The sequence below is a fragment of the Oncorhynchus tshawytscha genome, linkage group LG05 (genome assembly GCF_018296145.1).
Source record: "Oncorhynchus tshawytscha isolate Ot180627B linkage group LG05, Otsh_v2.0, whole genome shotgun sequence".
Taxonomy (NCBI): domain Eukaryota; kingdom Metazoa; phylum Chordata; class Actinopteri; order Salmoniformes; family Salmonidae; genus Oncorhynchus; species Oncorhynchus tshawytscha.
The window spans coordinates 30,741,282-30,758,476 of NC_056433.1; the positions used below are offsets into that span (position 1 = coordinate 30,741,282).

Below are 17,195 nucleotides of genomic sequence, written 5' to 3' on the forward strand. Positions count from 1 at the left end.
GAAGGAGAAAGGAGAGGAGGGAAGGAGGAAGGAGAAAGGAGAGGAGAGAGAGAGGAAGGGAGAAAGGAGAGGAGTGAGAGAGAGGAAGGAGAAAGGAGAGGAGTGAAGAGAGGAAGGGAGAAAGGGAGGAGAAGAGGGTATGAGAGAGAGGAAGGAGAAAGGAGAAAGGGAGAGAGAGGAAGGAGAAAGGAAGAGGAGGAGAAAGGGAAGGAGAAAAGGGAGAGGAGTGAGAGAGAGGAAGGGAGAAAGGAGAGGGAGGAGAGAGAGGAAGAGGAAAAGGGAGGAGGTGGAAGGGTGAAAGGAGAGGAAGGAGAGCCATAGGAAGGAGAAAGGAGAGGAGTGAGAGAGATGAAGGAGAAAGGGAGAGGAGGAGAGAGAGGAAGGAGAAAGGAGAGGAAGAAAGAGGAAGGAGAAAGGAGAGGAGAGAAAGAGGAAGGAGAAAGGGAGAGGAGTGAGAGAGAAAGAGGAGAGAGAGAGAAAGAAGGCAGAGAAAGGAGAGAAAGAGAGAAGGGAGAAAGGGAGAGGAGTGAGAAAGAGGAAGGAGAAAAGGGAGAGGAGGAGAGAGAGGAAGGGAGAAAGGAGAGGAGTGAGAGAGAGGAAGGGAGAAAGGAGAGGAGTGAGAAAGAGGAAGGAGAAAGGGAGAGGAGAGAGAGAGAGGAAAAGGAGAGAGGAGAGAGAGGAAGGAGAAAGGAGAGGAGGAGAGAGAGGAAGGGAGAAAGGAGAGGAGTGAGAAAGGAAGGAGAAAGGGAGAGAAGAGGGTATGAGAGAGAGGAAGGGAGAAAGGGAGAGGATAAAGAGGAAGGGAGAAAGGAGATGAGGAGAGAGAGGAAGGAGAAAGGGAGAGGAGGAGAGAGGAAAGAGGAGGAGAGAAAGGAAGGAGAAAGGGAGAGGAGAGAGAGGAAGGGAGAAAGGGAGAGGAGTGAGATAGAGGAAGGAGAAAGGAGAGGAGAAGAGAGAGGAAGGGAGAAAGTCCTTTACAGAGAAACACAGGAGAGAATCTTTACAGAGAAAGGAGGGGAGAAGGAGAGGATATCTTTACAGTCCTTTTAGAGGAGAAAATAGGACAGAGAAAGGGAGAGGAGGAGAGAGAGGAAGGGAGAAAGGACAGATATCTTTAGAGTCAGAGGGAATGAGAAAGGAGAGAAGATCCAGGAGAGTGGGAAGGGAGAAAGGAGAGGAGAGAGAGAGGAAGGGAGAAAGGAGAGGAGTGAGAAAGAGGAAGGGAGAAAGGAGAGAGGAGAGAAAGAGGAAGGAGAAAGGAGAGGAGGAGAGAGGAAGGAGAAAGGAGAGGAGGAGAGAGAGGAAGGAGAAAGGGAGAGGAGGAGAGAGAGAAGAGAGAAAGGGAAGGGAGAAAGGGAGAGGAGTGAGAGAGAGAGGGAGAAAGGGAGAGAAGAGGGTATGAGAGAGAAGGGAGAAAGGAGAGGAGAGAGAGATTATTAGAGAGGAAGGAGTGAGAAAGAGGAAGGGAGAAAGGAGAGAGAGGAGAAAGAGAAGGGAGAAAGGGAGAGAGAGGAAGGAGAAAGGAGAGGAGAGAGAGAGGAAGGAGAAAGGGAGAGGAGAGAGAGAGAGGAAGGGAGAAAGGAGAGGAGTGAGAGAGGAAGGAGAAAAAGGAGAGGAGAGAAAGAGGAAGGAGAAAGGGAAGGAGAGAGAAAGAGGAAGGAGAAAAGGGGAGAAAGAGAGAAGGGAGAAAGGAGAGGAGTGAGAGGAGAGGAGAAAGGGAGAAAGAGGAAGGGAGAAAGGGAGAGGAGAAAGAGGAAGGGAGAAAGGGAGAGGAGGAGAAAGAGGAAGGAGAAAGGGAGAGGAGTGAGAGAGAGGAAGGAGAAAGGGAGAGGAGTGAGAGAGAGGAAGGAGAAAGGGAGAGGAGTGAGAGAGAGGAAGGAGAAAGGGAGGGAGGAGAGAGAGGAAGGGAGAAAGGAGAGGAGGAGAGAGAGGAAGGAGAAAGGAGAGGAGGAGAGAGAGAGGAAGGAGAAAAGGAGAGGAGGAGAAAGAGGAAGGGAGAAAGGGAGAGGGAGGAGAGAGAGGAAGGGAGAAAGGAGAGGAGTGAGAAAGAGGAAGGAGAAAAGGAGAGGAGTGAGAAAGAGGACGGGAGAAAGGGAGATTATTTAGAGGAGGAAGGAGAAAGGGAGAGGAGGAGAGAGAGGAAGGAGAAAGGGAGAGGAGGAGAGAGGAAGGGAGAAAGGGAGAGGAGTGAGAGAGAGGAAGGGAGAGGAGGAGGAGAAGAGAGGAAGGAGAAAGGAGCCAGGTCGGAGAGAGAGGAAGGAGAAAGGGAGAGGAGGAGAAAGAGGAAGGGAGAAAGGAGAGGAGGAGAGAGAGGAAGGAGAAAGGGAGAGGAGTGAGAGAGAGGAAGGGAGAAAGGGAGAGGGAGTGAGAAAGAGAAGGAGAAAGGGAGAGGAGGAGAAGGAGGAGAAAGGGAGAGGAGTGAGAGAGGAAAGGGAGAAAGGGAGAGGAGTGAGAGAGAGGAAGGAGAAAGGAAGGGAGAAAGGAGAAAGGGAGAAAGAGGGTATGAGAGAGAGGAAGGGAGAAAGGGAGAGGAGTGAGAAAGAGGAAGGGAAAGGGAAAGGAGAGAGGAAGGGAGAAAGGGAGAGGAGTGAGAAGAGGAAGAGAGGAGAGAGGAGAAAGGAAAGAGGAAGGAGGAAAGGGAGAGGAGAAAGGAGAGGAGTGAGAAGGGAGAAAGGGAGAGAGGAGGAGAGAGAGGAGGAGGAGAAAGGAGAGGAGTGAGAGAGAGGGAAGGGAGAAAGGGAGAGGAGAGAGAGAGAGGAAGAGAAAGGAGAGGAGTGAGAGAGAGGAAGGGAGAAAGGGAGAGGAGAAGAGAGGAAGGGAAGGGAGAAAGAGGGAGAAAGAGGAAGGAGAAAGGAGAGAGGAAGGGAAGGGAGGAGAGGAGGAGAGAGAGAAAGGGAAAGGAGAGGGAGAGAGAGAGGAAGGGAGAAAGGGAGGAGTGAGAGAGAGGAAGGGAGAAAAGGGAGAGGAGGGAGAAAGAGGAAGGGAGAAAGGAGAGGAGTGAGAGAGAGGAAGGGAGAAAGGGAGAGGGAGAGAGAGAGGAAGGGAGAAAGGGAGAGGAGTGAGAGAGAGGAAGGGAGAAAGGGGAGAGGAGGAGAAAGAGGAAGGGAGAAAGGGAGAGGAGGAGAAAGAGGAAGAGGAGGGAGAGGAGAGAGAGGAAGGAGAAAGGAGAGGAGTGAGAGAGAGGAAGGGAGAAAGGAGAGGAAGAGAAAGGAGAAAGGAAGAGAGGAAGGAAGGAGAAAGGGAGAAGGAGGAGAGAGAGGAAGGGAGAAGGAGAAAGGGAGAGGAGAGGAGAGAGAGGAAGGGAGAAAGGGAGAGGAGTGAGAGAGAGGAAGGAGAAAGGAGAGGAGGAGAGAGGAGGAGAGGAGAAAGGAGAGAGGGAGAGGAGAGAGAGAGAGGAAGGGAGAAAGGGAGAGGAGTGAGAAAGAGGAAGGAGAAAGGAAGGAGAAAGGGAAGGGAGGAGAGGAGAGAAAGAGGAAGGGAGAAAGGGAGGAGGAGAGAGAGGAAGGGAGAAAGGAGAGGAGTGAGAGGAGGAAGGGAGAAAGGAGAGGAGTGAGAGAGAGGAAGGAGAAAGGAGAGGAGTGAGAGAGAGGAAGGAGAAAGGGAGAGAAGAGGGTATGAGAGGGGAAGGAAAAAGGGAGAGGAAAGAGAGAAAGGGAGGAGGGAGAGAGAGAAGAAGGAGAAAGGAGAGAAGGGAAGAGAGAAAGAGGAAGGGAGAAAGGGAGAGGAGTGAGAGAGGAGGAAGGAGAAAGGAGAGAGAGTGAGAGAGAGGAAGGAGAAAGGGAGAGAAGAGGGTATGAGAGAGAGGAAGGAGAAAGGGAGAGGAGGAGAAAGAGGAAGGAGAAAGGGAGAGGAGTGAGAGAGAGGAAGGAGAAAGGGAGAGGAGAGAAAGAGGAAGGGAGAAAGGAGAGGAGGAGAAAGAGGAAGGGAGAAAGGGAGAGGAGTGAGAGAGAGGAAGGGAGAAAGGAGAGGAGTGAGAGAGAGGAAGGAGAAAGGAGAGGAGGAGAGAGAGGAAGGGAGAAAGGAGATGAGTGAGAGAGAGAAGGTAGAAAGGGAGAGGAGAGAGAGAGGAAGGGAGAAAGGGAGAGGTGTGAGAGAGAGGAAGGAGAGAAAGGGAGAGGAGAGAGGGATTGAATGGAATTGAGAGGGAGAGAGGGAGAGAGAGGAAGGGAGAGAGAGGGAGAGAGGGAGGGAGAGAAGGGACAGATGGAGGGAGAGAGGGAGAGAGAGAGGGGAGGGAGAGAGGGCATCTGTTTCAGATGAAGACACGGAGAGACATATGTGCCAGAGGTGTGTGTGTTAGAGAGAGAGTGTGACACCTCTCATCAGGATCTCTGTGGGTGACTCACCACCTGACCAGAAAAACACACACACACGCACACAAACACCTGAACAAACACACACACACACATGCACATGCACATATACACCCAAACCTAAAAAACACACACATCCAAACAAACACACACACACCGGAACAAACATACAAGGAAACACACAAACACAGACTCTCGTGTGTGTGTCTTCCTGTGATTATTAAGTGGCTGTTAATGTGAAATCTGAGCTATGATATCAATGACTTACATGAGACGGAGAGCTAAGGATTGGGATACACACATACGCCACAAGCATGCACATATGCACGCACACACATAAGAGTAGGTTCAATTAATGTTCCAAATCTTTCAAATACTTCAAGCATTTGATTGAGTCTGCAGTGCCAGATGTTGGGACGTGAGTGGATTTGCACTTTTGGGACTATTCAATGAATTGATAGTCTTGTGCCAGGCAAGCTTAGACAAGCTAAGACAAGCTCCATCAAGCACACACACGGACCATGCCCCCTCCTCTCCCACCACACATCTATCTCTCTCCCTGCCCTCCGACCCACACACCCCTCTCCCCTCTCCTCCCCTGACGCACACCCCTCTCCACCCCCCACCACACACTCCTCCCCCCACCAGCACGGGAGCTGTTCCATCCTGAAACACCCTCCCCCAAAACAACATGAAACATCACTTTACTGGGAGAAAAGAGAGAGAACACACCACCATAGCTGTTCTATTAGTCATGATGAGCACAGAACTGAATCAGAAGTGTGTGAGTGTGTAAGTGTGTGTCCTGTGTCCTGCCCCATGTCAGGTCTGTGTCACCACCACCACACTGATGTCACACAGCCAGGGGGGTGACCACGGCCCTAAGGCACTCTGACGAAGGCCCTGAGGGCAGTGTCCTAGGAAGAGCTAGGGGGACAGACATGCTCCAGGATCAGTGTGTTTATACTCCTCTGAATGTGTCTGTACACTGTAATATGACACTCAGAGTATGTGTGTAACATCTAAGCCTGCAGACAAGAGCCAGAGTCAGCTTAAACCCTGTCATGTGTAGTTCATATTGTCAGTGAGGTGGTTGAACCTGACTAGGTGCTACAAGTCTGTTGTGTACCACCGACATTCTATGGTAATATGAATAATGTTATTTAGCAGACGCTTTAATCCAATTACAATTTTACATACGGTTGGTCAAACCAAATCAAACCCACCATCCTAGGACCACACTGTTGAGCTACTGATCATGTAGTGCTAAGTTAGGTAATGGTCACTTACTTTATGTCTGTGAGTCTCTGGGTCTCCTGGTTTCGACTCCTTCGACTAGGGTGGTAGTTGCGAATCTACCTCTGTTTATTATGGATGATCAGATCCGGAAAGAGCTGAGTTGGTTTGGTAAGTTTGCTATCAGTTTTCATGTACTGTCGGCAGGATTTCAGGCAGATGCCATTAAGCATGTTGTTTCGTTCAGGAGGCAATACTTCTTGTTTCTGAACAACAATGAGTAACAGTTAAATGTGTATTTTAAAGTGAGGCTCGGGGAGAGGCTCTACGCAGGGTTTGCCTTCACAGATAGTATAAGGTGCTTTGAGTGGGGATTTGGGGCATAAGAGCTTTGCATGCTCACATAAAGCCCATAGACAAGGTGAGGATACAAGCGCCAGTGGCGGAAATCGAGGTCAACTTGCAAGGGGCCATGAGACATAGATAGCAGAGCCTGGGTGTAGTTATGCTATAGATGGTGGTGTAGATGAGGCTGGGTCTAGTCATGCTATAGATGGTGGTGTAGATGAGGCTGGGTCTAGTCATGCTGTAGATGGTGGTGTAGATGAGGCTGGGTGTAGTCATGCTATAGATGGTGGTATAGATGAGGCTGGGTCTAGTCATGCTATGGATGGTGGTGTAGATGAGGCTGGGTCTAGTCATGCTATGGATGGTGGTGTAGATGAAGCTGGGCCTAGCCAGGCTATAGATGGTGGTGTAGATGAGGCTGGGTCTAGTCATGCTATGGATGGTGGTGTAGATGAGGCTGGGTCTAGTCATGCTATGGATGGTGGTATAGATGAGGCTGGGTCTAGTCATGCTATAGATGGTGGTGTAGATGAGGCTGGGTCTAGTCATGCTATAGATGGTGGTGTAGATGAGGCTGGGTCTAGTCATGCTATAGATGGTGGTGTAGATGAGGCTGGGTCTATTCATGCTATAGATGGTGGTGTAGATGAGGCTGGGTCTAGTCATGCTATGGATGGTGTTGTAGATGAGGCTGGGTCTAGTCATGCTATAGATGGTGGTGTAGATGAGGCTGGGTCTAGTCATGCAATAGATGGTGGTGTAGATGAGGCTGGGTCTAGTCAGGTTATGGATGGCGGTGTAGATGAGGCTGGGCCTACTCAGGTTATGGATGGTGGTGTAGATGAGGCTGGGTCTAGCCATGCTATAGATGGTGGTGTAGATGAGGCTGGGTCTAGTCATGCTATAGATGGTGATGTAGATGAGGCTGGGTCTAGTCATGCTATAGATGGTGGTGTATTTGAGGCTGGGTCTAGTCATGCTATAGATGGTGGTGTAGATGAGGCTGGGTCTAGTCATGCTATAGATGGTGGTGTGGATGAGGCTGGGTCTAGTCATGCTATAGATGGTGGTGTAGATGAGGCTGGGTCTAGTTATGCTATATATGGTGGTGTAGATGAGGCTGGGTCTAGTCATGCTATGGATGGTGGTGTAGATGAGGCTGGGTCTAGTCATGCTATAGATGGTGGTGTAGATGAGGCTGGGTCTATTCATGCTATAGATGGTGGTGTAGATGAGGCTGGGTCTAGTCATGCTATAGATAGTGTTGTAGATGAGGCTGGGTCTAGTCATGCTATAGATAGTGTTGTAGATGAGGCTGGGTCTAGTCATGCTCTAGATGGTGGTGTAGATGAGGCTGGGTCTAGTCATGCTATAGATAGTGTTGTAGATGAGGCTGGGTCTAGTCATGCTCTAGATGGTGGTGTAGATGAGGCTGGGTCTAGTCATGCTATAGATAGTGTTGTAGATGAGGCTGGGTCTAGTCATGCTATAGATAGTGTTGTAGATGAGGCTGGGTCTAGTCATGCTATAGATAGTGTTGTAGATGAGGCTGGGTCTAGTCATGCTCTAGATGGTGGTGTAGATGAGGCTGGGTCTAGTCATGCTATAGATAGTGTTGTAGATGAGGCTGGGTCTAGTCATGCTATAGATAGTGTTGTAGATGAGGCTGGGTCTAGTCATGCTATAGATAGTGTTGTAGATGAGGCTGGGTCTAGTCATGCTATAGATAGTGTTGTAGATGAGGCTGGGTCTAGTCATGCTATAGATAGTGTTGTAGATGAGGCTGGGTCTAGTCATGCTATAGATAGTGTTGTAGATGAGGCTGGGTCTAGTCATGCTATAGATGGTGTTGTAGATGAGGCTGGGTCTAGTCATGCTATAGATAGTGTTGTAGATGAGGCTGGGTCTAGTCATGCTATAGATAGTGTTGTAGATGAGGCTGGGTCTAGTCATGCTTTGGATAGTGTTGTAGATGAGGCTGGGTCTAGTCATGCTATGGATGGTGGTGTAGATGAGGCTGGGTCTAGTCATGCTATAGATAGTGTTGTAGATGAGGCTGGGTCTAGTCATGCTCTAGATGGTGGTGTAGATGAGGCTGGGTCTAGTCATGCTATAGATAGTGTTGTAGATGAGGCTGGGTCTAGTCATGCTCTAGATAGTGTTGTAGATGAGGCTGGGTCTAGTCATGCTATAGATGGTGGTGTAGATGAGGCTGGGTCTAGTCATGCTATAGATAGTGTTGTAGATGAGGCTGGGTCTAGTCATGCTATAGATGGTGGTGTAGATGAGGCTGGGTCTAGTCATGCTATAGATAGTGTTGTAGATGAGGCTGGGTCTAGTCATGCTATAGATAGTGTTGTAGATGAGGCTGGGTCTAGTCATGCTATAGATAGTGTTGTAGATGAGGCTGGGTCTAGTCATGCTATAGATAGTGTTGTAGATGAGGCTGGGTCTAGTCATGCTCTAGATAGTGTTGTAGATGAGGCTGGGTCTAGTCATGCTATAGATAGTGTTGTAGATGAGGCTGGGTCTAGTCATGCTCTAGATGGTGGTGTAGATGAGGCTGGGTCTAGTCATGCTATGGATGGTGGTGTAGATGAGGCTGGGTCTAGTCATGCTATAGATAGTGTTGTAGATGAGGCTGGGTCTAGTCATGCTATAGATAGTGTTGTAGATGAGGCTGGGTCTAGTCATGCTATAGATAGTGTTGTAGATGAGGCTGGGTCTAGTCATGCTATAGATGGTGGTGTAGATGAGGCTGGGTCTAGTCATGCTATAGATAGTGTTGTAGATGAGGCTGGGTCTAGTCATGCTATAGATAGTGTTGTAGATGAGGCTGGATCTAGTCATGCTATAGATAGTGTTGTAGATGAGGCTGGGTCTAGTCATGCTCTAGATGGTGGTGTAGATGAGGCTGGGTCTAGTCATGCTATGGATGGTGGTGTAGATGAGGCTGGGTCTAGTCATGCTATAGATAGTGTTGTAGATGAGGCTGGGTCTAGTCATGCTATAGATAGTGTTGTAGATGAGGCTGGGTCTAGTCATGCTATAGATAGTGTTGTAGATGAGGCTGGGTCTAGTCATGCTCTAGATGGTGGTGTAGATGAGGCTGGGTCTGTCATGCTATAGATAGTGTTGTAGATGAGGCTGGGTCTAGTCATGCTATAGATGGTGGTGTAGATGAGGCTGGGTCTAGTCATGCTATGGATGGTGGTGTAGATGAGGCTGGGTCTAGTCATGCTATAGATGGTGGTGTAGATGAGGCTGGGTCTAGTCATGCTATAGATAGTGTTGTAGATGAGGCTGGGTCTAGTCATGCTATAGATAGTGTTGTAGATGAGGCTGGGTCTAGTCATGCTATAGATAGTGTTGTAGATGAGGCTGGGTCTAGTCATGCTATAGATAGTGTTGTAGATGAGGCTGGATCTAGTCATGCTATAGATAGTGTTGTAGATGAGGCTGGGTCTAGTCATGCTCTAGATGGTGGTGTAGATGAGGCTGGGTCTAGTCATGCTATGGATGGTGGTGTAGATGAGGCTGGGTCTAGTCATGCTATAGATAGTGTTGTAGATGAGGCTGGGTCTAGTCATGCTATAGATAGTGTTGTAGATGAGGCTGGGTCTAGTCATGCTATAGATAGTGTTGTAGATGAGGCTGGGTCTAGTCATGCTATAGATAGTGTTGTAGATGAGGCTGGGTCTAGTCATGCTATAGATAGTGTTGTAGATGAGGCTGGGTCTAGTCATGCTATAGATGGTGTTGTAGATGAGGCTGGGTCTAGTCATGCTATAGATAGTGTTGTAGATGAGGCTGGGTCTAGTCATGCTATAGATAGTGTTGTAGATGAGGCTGGGTCTAGTCATGCTATAGATAGTGTTGTAGATGAGGCTGGGTCTAGTCATGCTCTAGATGGTGGTGTAGATGAGGCTGGGTCTAGTCATGCTATAGATAGTGTTGTAGATGAGGCTGGGTCTAGTCATGCTCTAGATGGTGGTGTAGATGAGGCTGGGTCTAGTCATGCTATAGATAGTGTTGTAGATGAGGCTGGGTCTAGTCATGCTCTAGATAGTGTTGTAGATGAGGCTGGGTCTAGTCATGCTATAGATGGTGGTGTAGATGAGGCTGGGTCTAGTCATGCTATAGATAGTGTTGTAGATGAGGCTGGGTCTAGTCATGCTATAGATGGTGGTGTAGATGAGGCTGGGTCTAGTCATGCTATAGATAGTGTTGTAGATGAGGCTGGGTCTAGTCATGCTATAGATAGTGTTGTAGATGAGGCTGGGTCTAGTCATGCTATAGATAGTGTTGTAGATGAGGCTGGGTCTAGTCATGCTATAGATAGTGTTGTAGATGAGGCTGGGTCTAGTCATGCTCTAGATAGTGTTGTAGATGAGGCTGGGTCTAGTCATGCTATAGATAGTGTTGTAGATGAGGCTGGGTCTAGTCATGCTCTAGATGGTGGTGTAGATGAGGCTGGGTCTAGTCATGCTATGGATGGTGGTGTAGATGAGGCTGGGTCTAGTCATGCTATAGATAGTGTTGTAGATGAGGCTGGGTCTAGTCATGCTATAGATAGTGTTGTAGATGAGGCTGGGTCTAGTCATGCTATAGATAGTGTTGTAGATGAGGCTGGGTCTAGTCATGCTATAGATGGTGGTGTAGATGAGGCTGGGTCTAGTCATGCTATAGATAGTGTTGTAGATGAGGCTGGGTCTAGTCATGCTATAGATAGTGTTGTAGATGAGGCTGGATCTAGTCATGCTATAGATAGTGTTGTAGATGAGGCTGGGTCTAGTCATGCTCTAGATGGTGGTGTAGATGAGGCTGGGTCTAGTCATGCTATGGATGGTGGTGTAGATGAGGCTGGGTCTAGTCATGCTATAGATAGTGTTGTAGATGAGGCTGGGTCTAGTCATGCTATAGATAGTGTTGTAGATGAGGCTGGGTCTAGTCATGCTATAGATAGTGTTGTAGATGAGGCTGGGTCTAGTCATGCTCTAGATGGTGGTGTAGATGAGGCTGGGTCTGTCATGCTATAGATAGTGTTGTAGATGAGGCTGGGTCTAGTCATGCTATAGATGGTGGTGTAGATGAGGCTGGGTCTAGTCATGCTATAGATAGTGTTGTAGATGAGGCTGGGTCTAGTCATGCTATAGATGGTGTTGTAGATGAGGCTGGGTCTAGTCATGCTATAGATAGTGTTGTAGATGAGGCTGGGTCTAGTCATGCTATAGATAGTGTTGTAGATGAGGCTGGGTCTAGTCATGCTGTAGATGGTGTTGTAGATGAGGCTGGGTCTAGTCATGCTATAGATAGTGTTGTAGATGAGGCTGGGTCTAGTCATGCTGTAGATGGTGTTGTAGATGAGGCTGGGTCTAGTCATGCTATGCCTAGACATGTTATGCTATTGGATGAGGAGAGTATAGTGGGGAAGGGCAAGTGACTACGGGCGGTTGAGGAGGGTGTCAAGCTGTTTGTAAAATCGTATAACACGCTATGAAAAATGAGGGGCATGGTGTCCTCTCTCCCAGGAAACGTTTTAGGTTGAGGAAGTGGGTCAGAACCGTGCGTAAGGGTCGACCTTTAGACACTGTTTAGATGTATAGTTTCTTTCTAGCACTTTGCTATTGGTCTCTTTCTTTGCTGGCTTTTCTCCCACTTCTTATGGAGACTCTTCGGGTAGGCTCACTCAATATAAATTGCCCCAGAGATGTGGGAAAGAGGAGTCTGTTGGGCGAATATGTAAAACAAAAAAACTACAGGTGTTGTTTAGTGATGTGGTGAATGAAGTAGATTGGGGGCTCTGGTGGAAAATGGCAAGTGTGCTGAGCCATGGAACAAATGTTAGTGCAGGTGTGGCAGAAAAATGTGCTCCTTTGTGCAGGGGTAGACTGCTTGTAGTAAAATCAGAAATTAACAACAGGGGTTTTGTCCTTATAAATGTGCACGCGCCTAACACAGGGAGAGAGAGGGGGCTTCTGTTTGGGTGTCTTAAACAGGAACTCTGTAGCTGTACGACTGGAGCTGTACGATGGATTTTATGAAAGATAGAAATGGGGAGGAGACTCTATCAGGCTCAGTGGGGGTTCAGGGACTTCATTAAGCAGTTTGATCTTGTGGATGTTTGGAGAACTAGACATCCCAACACTAGACAGTATACATTGGTAAACGTCTTTAGGACTAGGGTGAGTGCAGCCCGACTGGATCAGTTTTTACATGTCCAGGAATCAGAGCAATAGGCTATGGGAGCTACCATTCTCCCGGTGGATTTTTCGGGTCACCACATAACCATGGCTCAGTTGTCTATTTTACCAGGGCTTCGGCAGGCATCAAATTGGAAGTTTAATGTAAAGCTTTTACAAGATGCCACTTTTTGCTGAGGTTTTAAGCAAAGAGTGGAGTATGTGTCTCTGAGTCAATGGTAGGATGTGGGAAAAGTCCAAATTCGGCTTTTCTGTCAACAGTAAACAGCTCTCTCATCCTCAGAGGCTAGGAGAGTATTGGGGGAACTCGAGCATAGTATCAATGAAGTGTAGGTAGAGCTGGTGGGGCAAGGCAATGTAGACCTCCAGACTAATTTAGCTGAATTATGTAGGAACCTGGGCAGTTTTTTCCAGGTTAAAGCAAAGGGAGCACTTGTAAGAGCTAGGTTCTACATGCTCAAGGAGATGGATGCTCCCAGCTCCTTCTTATTTGGTTTAGAAAGACCGAGTGGTGAAGCCAAGGGTATGCATTGTCTACACCTGTCTGTTGGGCGGGTGACCTCTGTGGTGGGGGAGATGCAGGATTTTTTCTGGTTCGGCCATCACTGGCTGAATGCGACAGTGTTGTACATGTCCATCCACAAAGGAGGACAGGGCCTGGGGGAACTGGAGAGCAGGGTGGCTGCATTCTGACTAAAGGCAGTGCAGAGATTGCTGTACCCATACTGATGTCGGCTGGAGGGAACCAGCATGCGCACTGCTGAGGAGAGCTGGCAGATTACGGTTGGACCAGCAGCTGTTCCGCATGAGGCTGGAGAGGCTGAGTACAGCAGGTCTCTCTGAGTTTTACTCTGCGGTGTTGAGGGCCTGGCAGCTTCTAAGACCTACATGAGAAGGGGGTGTGGAGCCTGAGCCTATCTTCCACAATCCAACCATTCTTTTGAGATTAGTTCAACCAGCCATCCTACAGAAGCAACTGATGGCAGCGAGTTTACTAAGGCTCAGTGACCGGCGGCTGCTGGGGGGAGGGGTGGAAAACCCTGGAAGTCCTGGCACAACAAACAGGACTAACATCTTTTAGGCTGCTTGAGAGATTCCTGGGGGAGGTCTAGGTGGCACTGTCTGAAATGGTAAGTGGGTGTTTCAGCGGCCAAAGGGGGAGGTGCCACCACTGTTTCCACCACTGCAGTTGACGGCAGAGACTGGGGACTGGCAAGGGGGAGGACTGGAGTACTTGTTGGACTTTAACACTCGAGCCTGGGGGAGTTTGAGGGGGTGGGAGGTGAAGCCCTCTACAACCTCTGCATCTATAGTTGATGTGTTCGTAAGGTGATATATACAGTAATATGATGTAGTCAGTGGATGACTCACTCTACTGCCTGACCTTTGTAATAGATGATTGATAGATGTACTCATCATGCTGACCATACACAATACAGACTAGTTGATATGTGTGCTGATTTGTGCATGTATGTGTGTATGTGTGTGTGTGTGACATGTGTGTTGTGTAGTTGACGTGTGTATGTGTGTGTGTCCTCACCTCCATACTTTCATGTATGTGTACAGTATTTGTGTATTCACTTTTATAGCTTATGTGTGTGTGCATTCCCCTCCTCACCTCTGTAGTTGATGATCTCAGTACCCAGGATGGCGGTCATCTCTAGCACAGTGATGAAGGCCTTGTCCATGGAGGTGAGGGGGAACGGGGACATGCGGTGTCTCCGTGCCACCTTGGTGATGTCCACTGCACTGTGACCTGACGGGAGAAGAAAGAAAGAGAGAGAGAGAGAGAGAGAGAGAGAGAGAGAGAGAGAGAGAGAGAGAGAGAGATAGATAGATAGATAGATAGATAGATAGATAGATAGATAGATAGATAGATAGATAGATAGATAGATAGAGAGAGAGATAGATAGATAGATAGATAGATAGATAGATAGATAGATAGATAGATAGATAGATAGATAGATAGATAGATAGATAGATAGATAGATAGATAGATAGATAGATAGATAGATAGATGTTGTTTCTAATAACAGCAGCGGAAGAATTCCAAAGGCAAGCGGAAGAACAAAGCCTTCTCTTCTCTCTGCCTAGCAGCACAGAGAAGAGAAGCTACAGTGCACGGATTTCTCTTGACCAAATTCCCGGTCCTATAAACTGACGATTCCACAGCCTATTTCAGATTGTGAACATGGGCCTCAGTTAGCCCCTGGCACAACATCACTCGTGTGCGCGGACGGGATGCACGAATGCTCATGTATGAACACACACGCACACATAGACGTGCACAAACAATTGTCCTGCTTACAGGGGAAGCTCTAACTCGCATCTTAAGGGCGTGTGGCAGAGTGCTTACTTGATCTTAGGATGTTTTCTTTGCTGCTGTATCGTGACTGCACCTGGCGAAGGAGAGAGAGAGAGAGAGAGAGAGAGAGAGAGAGAACGAGAGAGAGAGACAGAGAGAGAGAGAGAGAGAGAGAGAGAGAGAGAGAAAAAAAGAGACACAATGAGATTTTTATAGAGCAGGTTGCCTTTTCGACACCTTTGAAAGATGAGATGTTTACTCAACAGTCAAAAAGTGACCGAGAAAGAGGTTTGTGACACTACACCTATCTTGCTCTTTGCCCTTCCATACAGACGTCTTCCGCTTCCTGACCTCGTATCATTATCCTCTTTTATATGGTGCATACAATCTCACAGACATAGCAGCACTGTAAGTCACACGGGTAATACTAATTCAAGTGCCTCTTGTCTTGCTTGATACAGTGATAGCGGCTGGAATAATTTCACTGAGCTAAAACAGATTAGCTCAATTCAAAAACATAGCTGGATGAGTTTGACTGAGCTAAGATAGATGAGTTAAATTCACAGATATAGCTGGATTAGTTTGACTGAGCTAAGGAAGATGAGTTAAATTCACAGATATAGCTGGATTAGTTTGACTGAGCTAAGAAAGATGAGTTAAATTCACAGATATAGCTGGATTAGTTTGACTGAGCTAAAATAGATGAGTTAAATTCACAGATATAGCTGGATTAGTTTGACTGAGCTAAAATAGATGAGTTAAATTCACAGATATACCTGGGTTAGTTTGACTTAGCTAACTAAGAAAGATGAGTTAAATTCACAGATATACCTGGATTAGTTTGACTGAGCTAAAATAGATGAGTTAAATTCACAGATATAGCTGGATTAGTTTGACTGAGCTAAAATAGATGAGTTAAATTCACTGATATACCTGGATTAGTTTGACTGAGCTAACTAAGAAAGATGAGTTAAATTCACAGATATACCTGGATTAGTTTGACTGAGCTAAAATAGATGAGTTAAATTCACAGATATACCTGGATTAGTTTGACTGAGCTAAGAAAGATGAGTTAAATTCACTGATATACCTGGATTAGTTTGACTGAGCTAAGAAAGATGAGTTAAATTCACAGATATACCTGGATTAGTTTGATTTAGCTAAGATAGATGAGTTAAATTCACAGATAAAGTGGACAAAGGCAACAACATCCATATTGATTCAACGTTGACAATAACAGATATATTAAGAGCAGTAACAGCAGTATTGATAGTGGCTGCTCAGACGTGGAGCAGGAGGGCTGCGTTTCTCTGAACACATCTGACTCTATGGGAACGATAAGCTAACGCTCAACTAACGCAGAAGAGTAGCTAGACAGAGGGAATGGTTAGAGTGAGGCGGTACAGTAAGTACAGGCCTCACACACTCTATGTGAATGTGTGTGTGTTGAGGGGGTGGCGGATTACGATCAGTTTTAGCTCAGAAATTATGTGTGTCTCTATTCCGTTTTGTCTCCTGTCTACCTGTCTGCCAACTTGTCTACTTGTCTGTCTGTCTCTATTTCTTTCTGTCTCCCACCTACCTACCTACCTACCTACCTACCTACCTACCTACCTACCTGCCTACCTACCTGCCTACCTCTCCGTCTGTCTGTCTGTCTGTCTGTGTATGCCTGCGTGTCTGGTTGTCTGTCTTATCTGCTCCATGTCTATGTGGCTCTGCAACATGTGCCCCCCCCTACAACTACTGCAACACCGCTGGGTACTGCACAGCCAGAGGCAGGAGAGAGGGACAGGGGGGATGGAGGGGAGGGAGGGATAGCAGGATGTGGTCCCATAGCCGAGAGAAAAGCAAAATGAACCAGACAAGACTACAGCTAAACTAGTGAACTAAAAGAGAGAGAGAGAGAGAGAGAGAGAGAGAGAGAGAGAGAGAGAGAGAGAGAGAAAGAGCGAAAGGAAGAGAGAGAGAGTGTGCACTACTGGAGCAAACTGATGACGTCTACAGACATTCTGCAACACCAGACACAGATACTAAAAGCAGAGCATGTTAGGGAGAGAGAGAAAGAGAGAGGGCAAGAAAGACAGAAAAAAAGAGAGAAAGCTAGAAACGGAGGGCGGCAACTCCTCATTGATGGGGGGGGATAGTTACTCGAGAGCTGAAGGTCCTATGGGTCCTGCGATCATCTTTAAGCCCCTCCAACCTACACTGGAGCTAGTAGGAGATAAAGCATCATCACAGGCATCAGTGAACATCAACTCCCAAGATGCATCAGTACTGTACCACAACACAACAACAGAGACAACAAGAGAGCGAGACACAAGGAACAACAATCGACTGCTAGCAGAAGGGGGAAGGGATAGGGTAAGGGGGGAGTGTGTGAGAGAGGGAACGTGACGAGGTTGAGAGAGAGAAAGAGAGGAGAGAGAGGGAGAGAAAGAGGGAGCGAGAGAGAGGGGTAGAGAAAAGAGGAGGAGAAAGAACGAGATGGGAAAAAGGGCGAGAGAGATAGTGAGAACGATAGAGAGAGAGAGAGAGAGAGAGAGAGAGAGAGAGAGAAAGATAGATACGGGGAGGAGGGGAGAAAGGGAGAGACAGGAGGGGATGGGAGAAAGAGAGAGACAGGAGGGGATGGGAGAGACAGGAGGGAGAGAGAGAGACAGGAGGGGATGGGAGAAAGGGAGAGACAGGAGGAGAGAGAGACAGGAGGGGATGGGAGAAAGGGAGAGACAGGAGGGATGGGAGAAAGGGAGAGACAGGAGGGGATGGGAGAGACAGGAGGGAGAGAGA

At 47.7% G+C, this 17,195-nt stretch overlaps 1 protein-coding gene across 1 annotated transcript in view; it reads right to left on the reverse strand.

Moving 5' to 3' along the window:
• Positions 1-17,195, reverse strand: part of LOC112247856 (gephyrin) — a 140,883-nt gene that overhangs the window by 15,090 nt on the left and 108,598 nt on the right. The window contains 3 exon segments of the mRNA XM_042321800.1: positions 13,719-13,856; positions 14,457-14,499; positions 16,557-16,619. Coding sequence (XP_042177734.1) covers positions 13,719-13,856; positions 14,457-14,499; positions 16,557-16,619 — 244 coding nt within the window.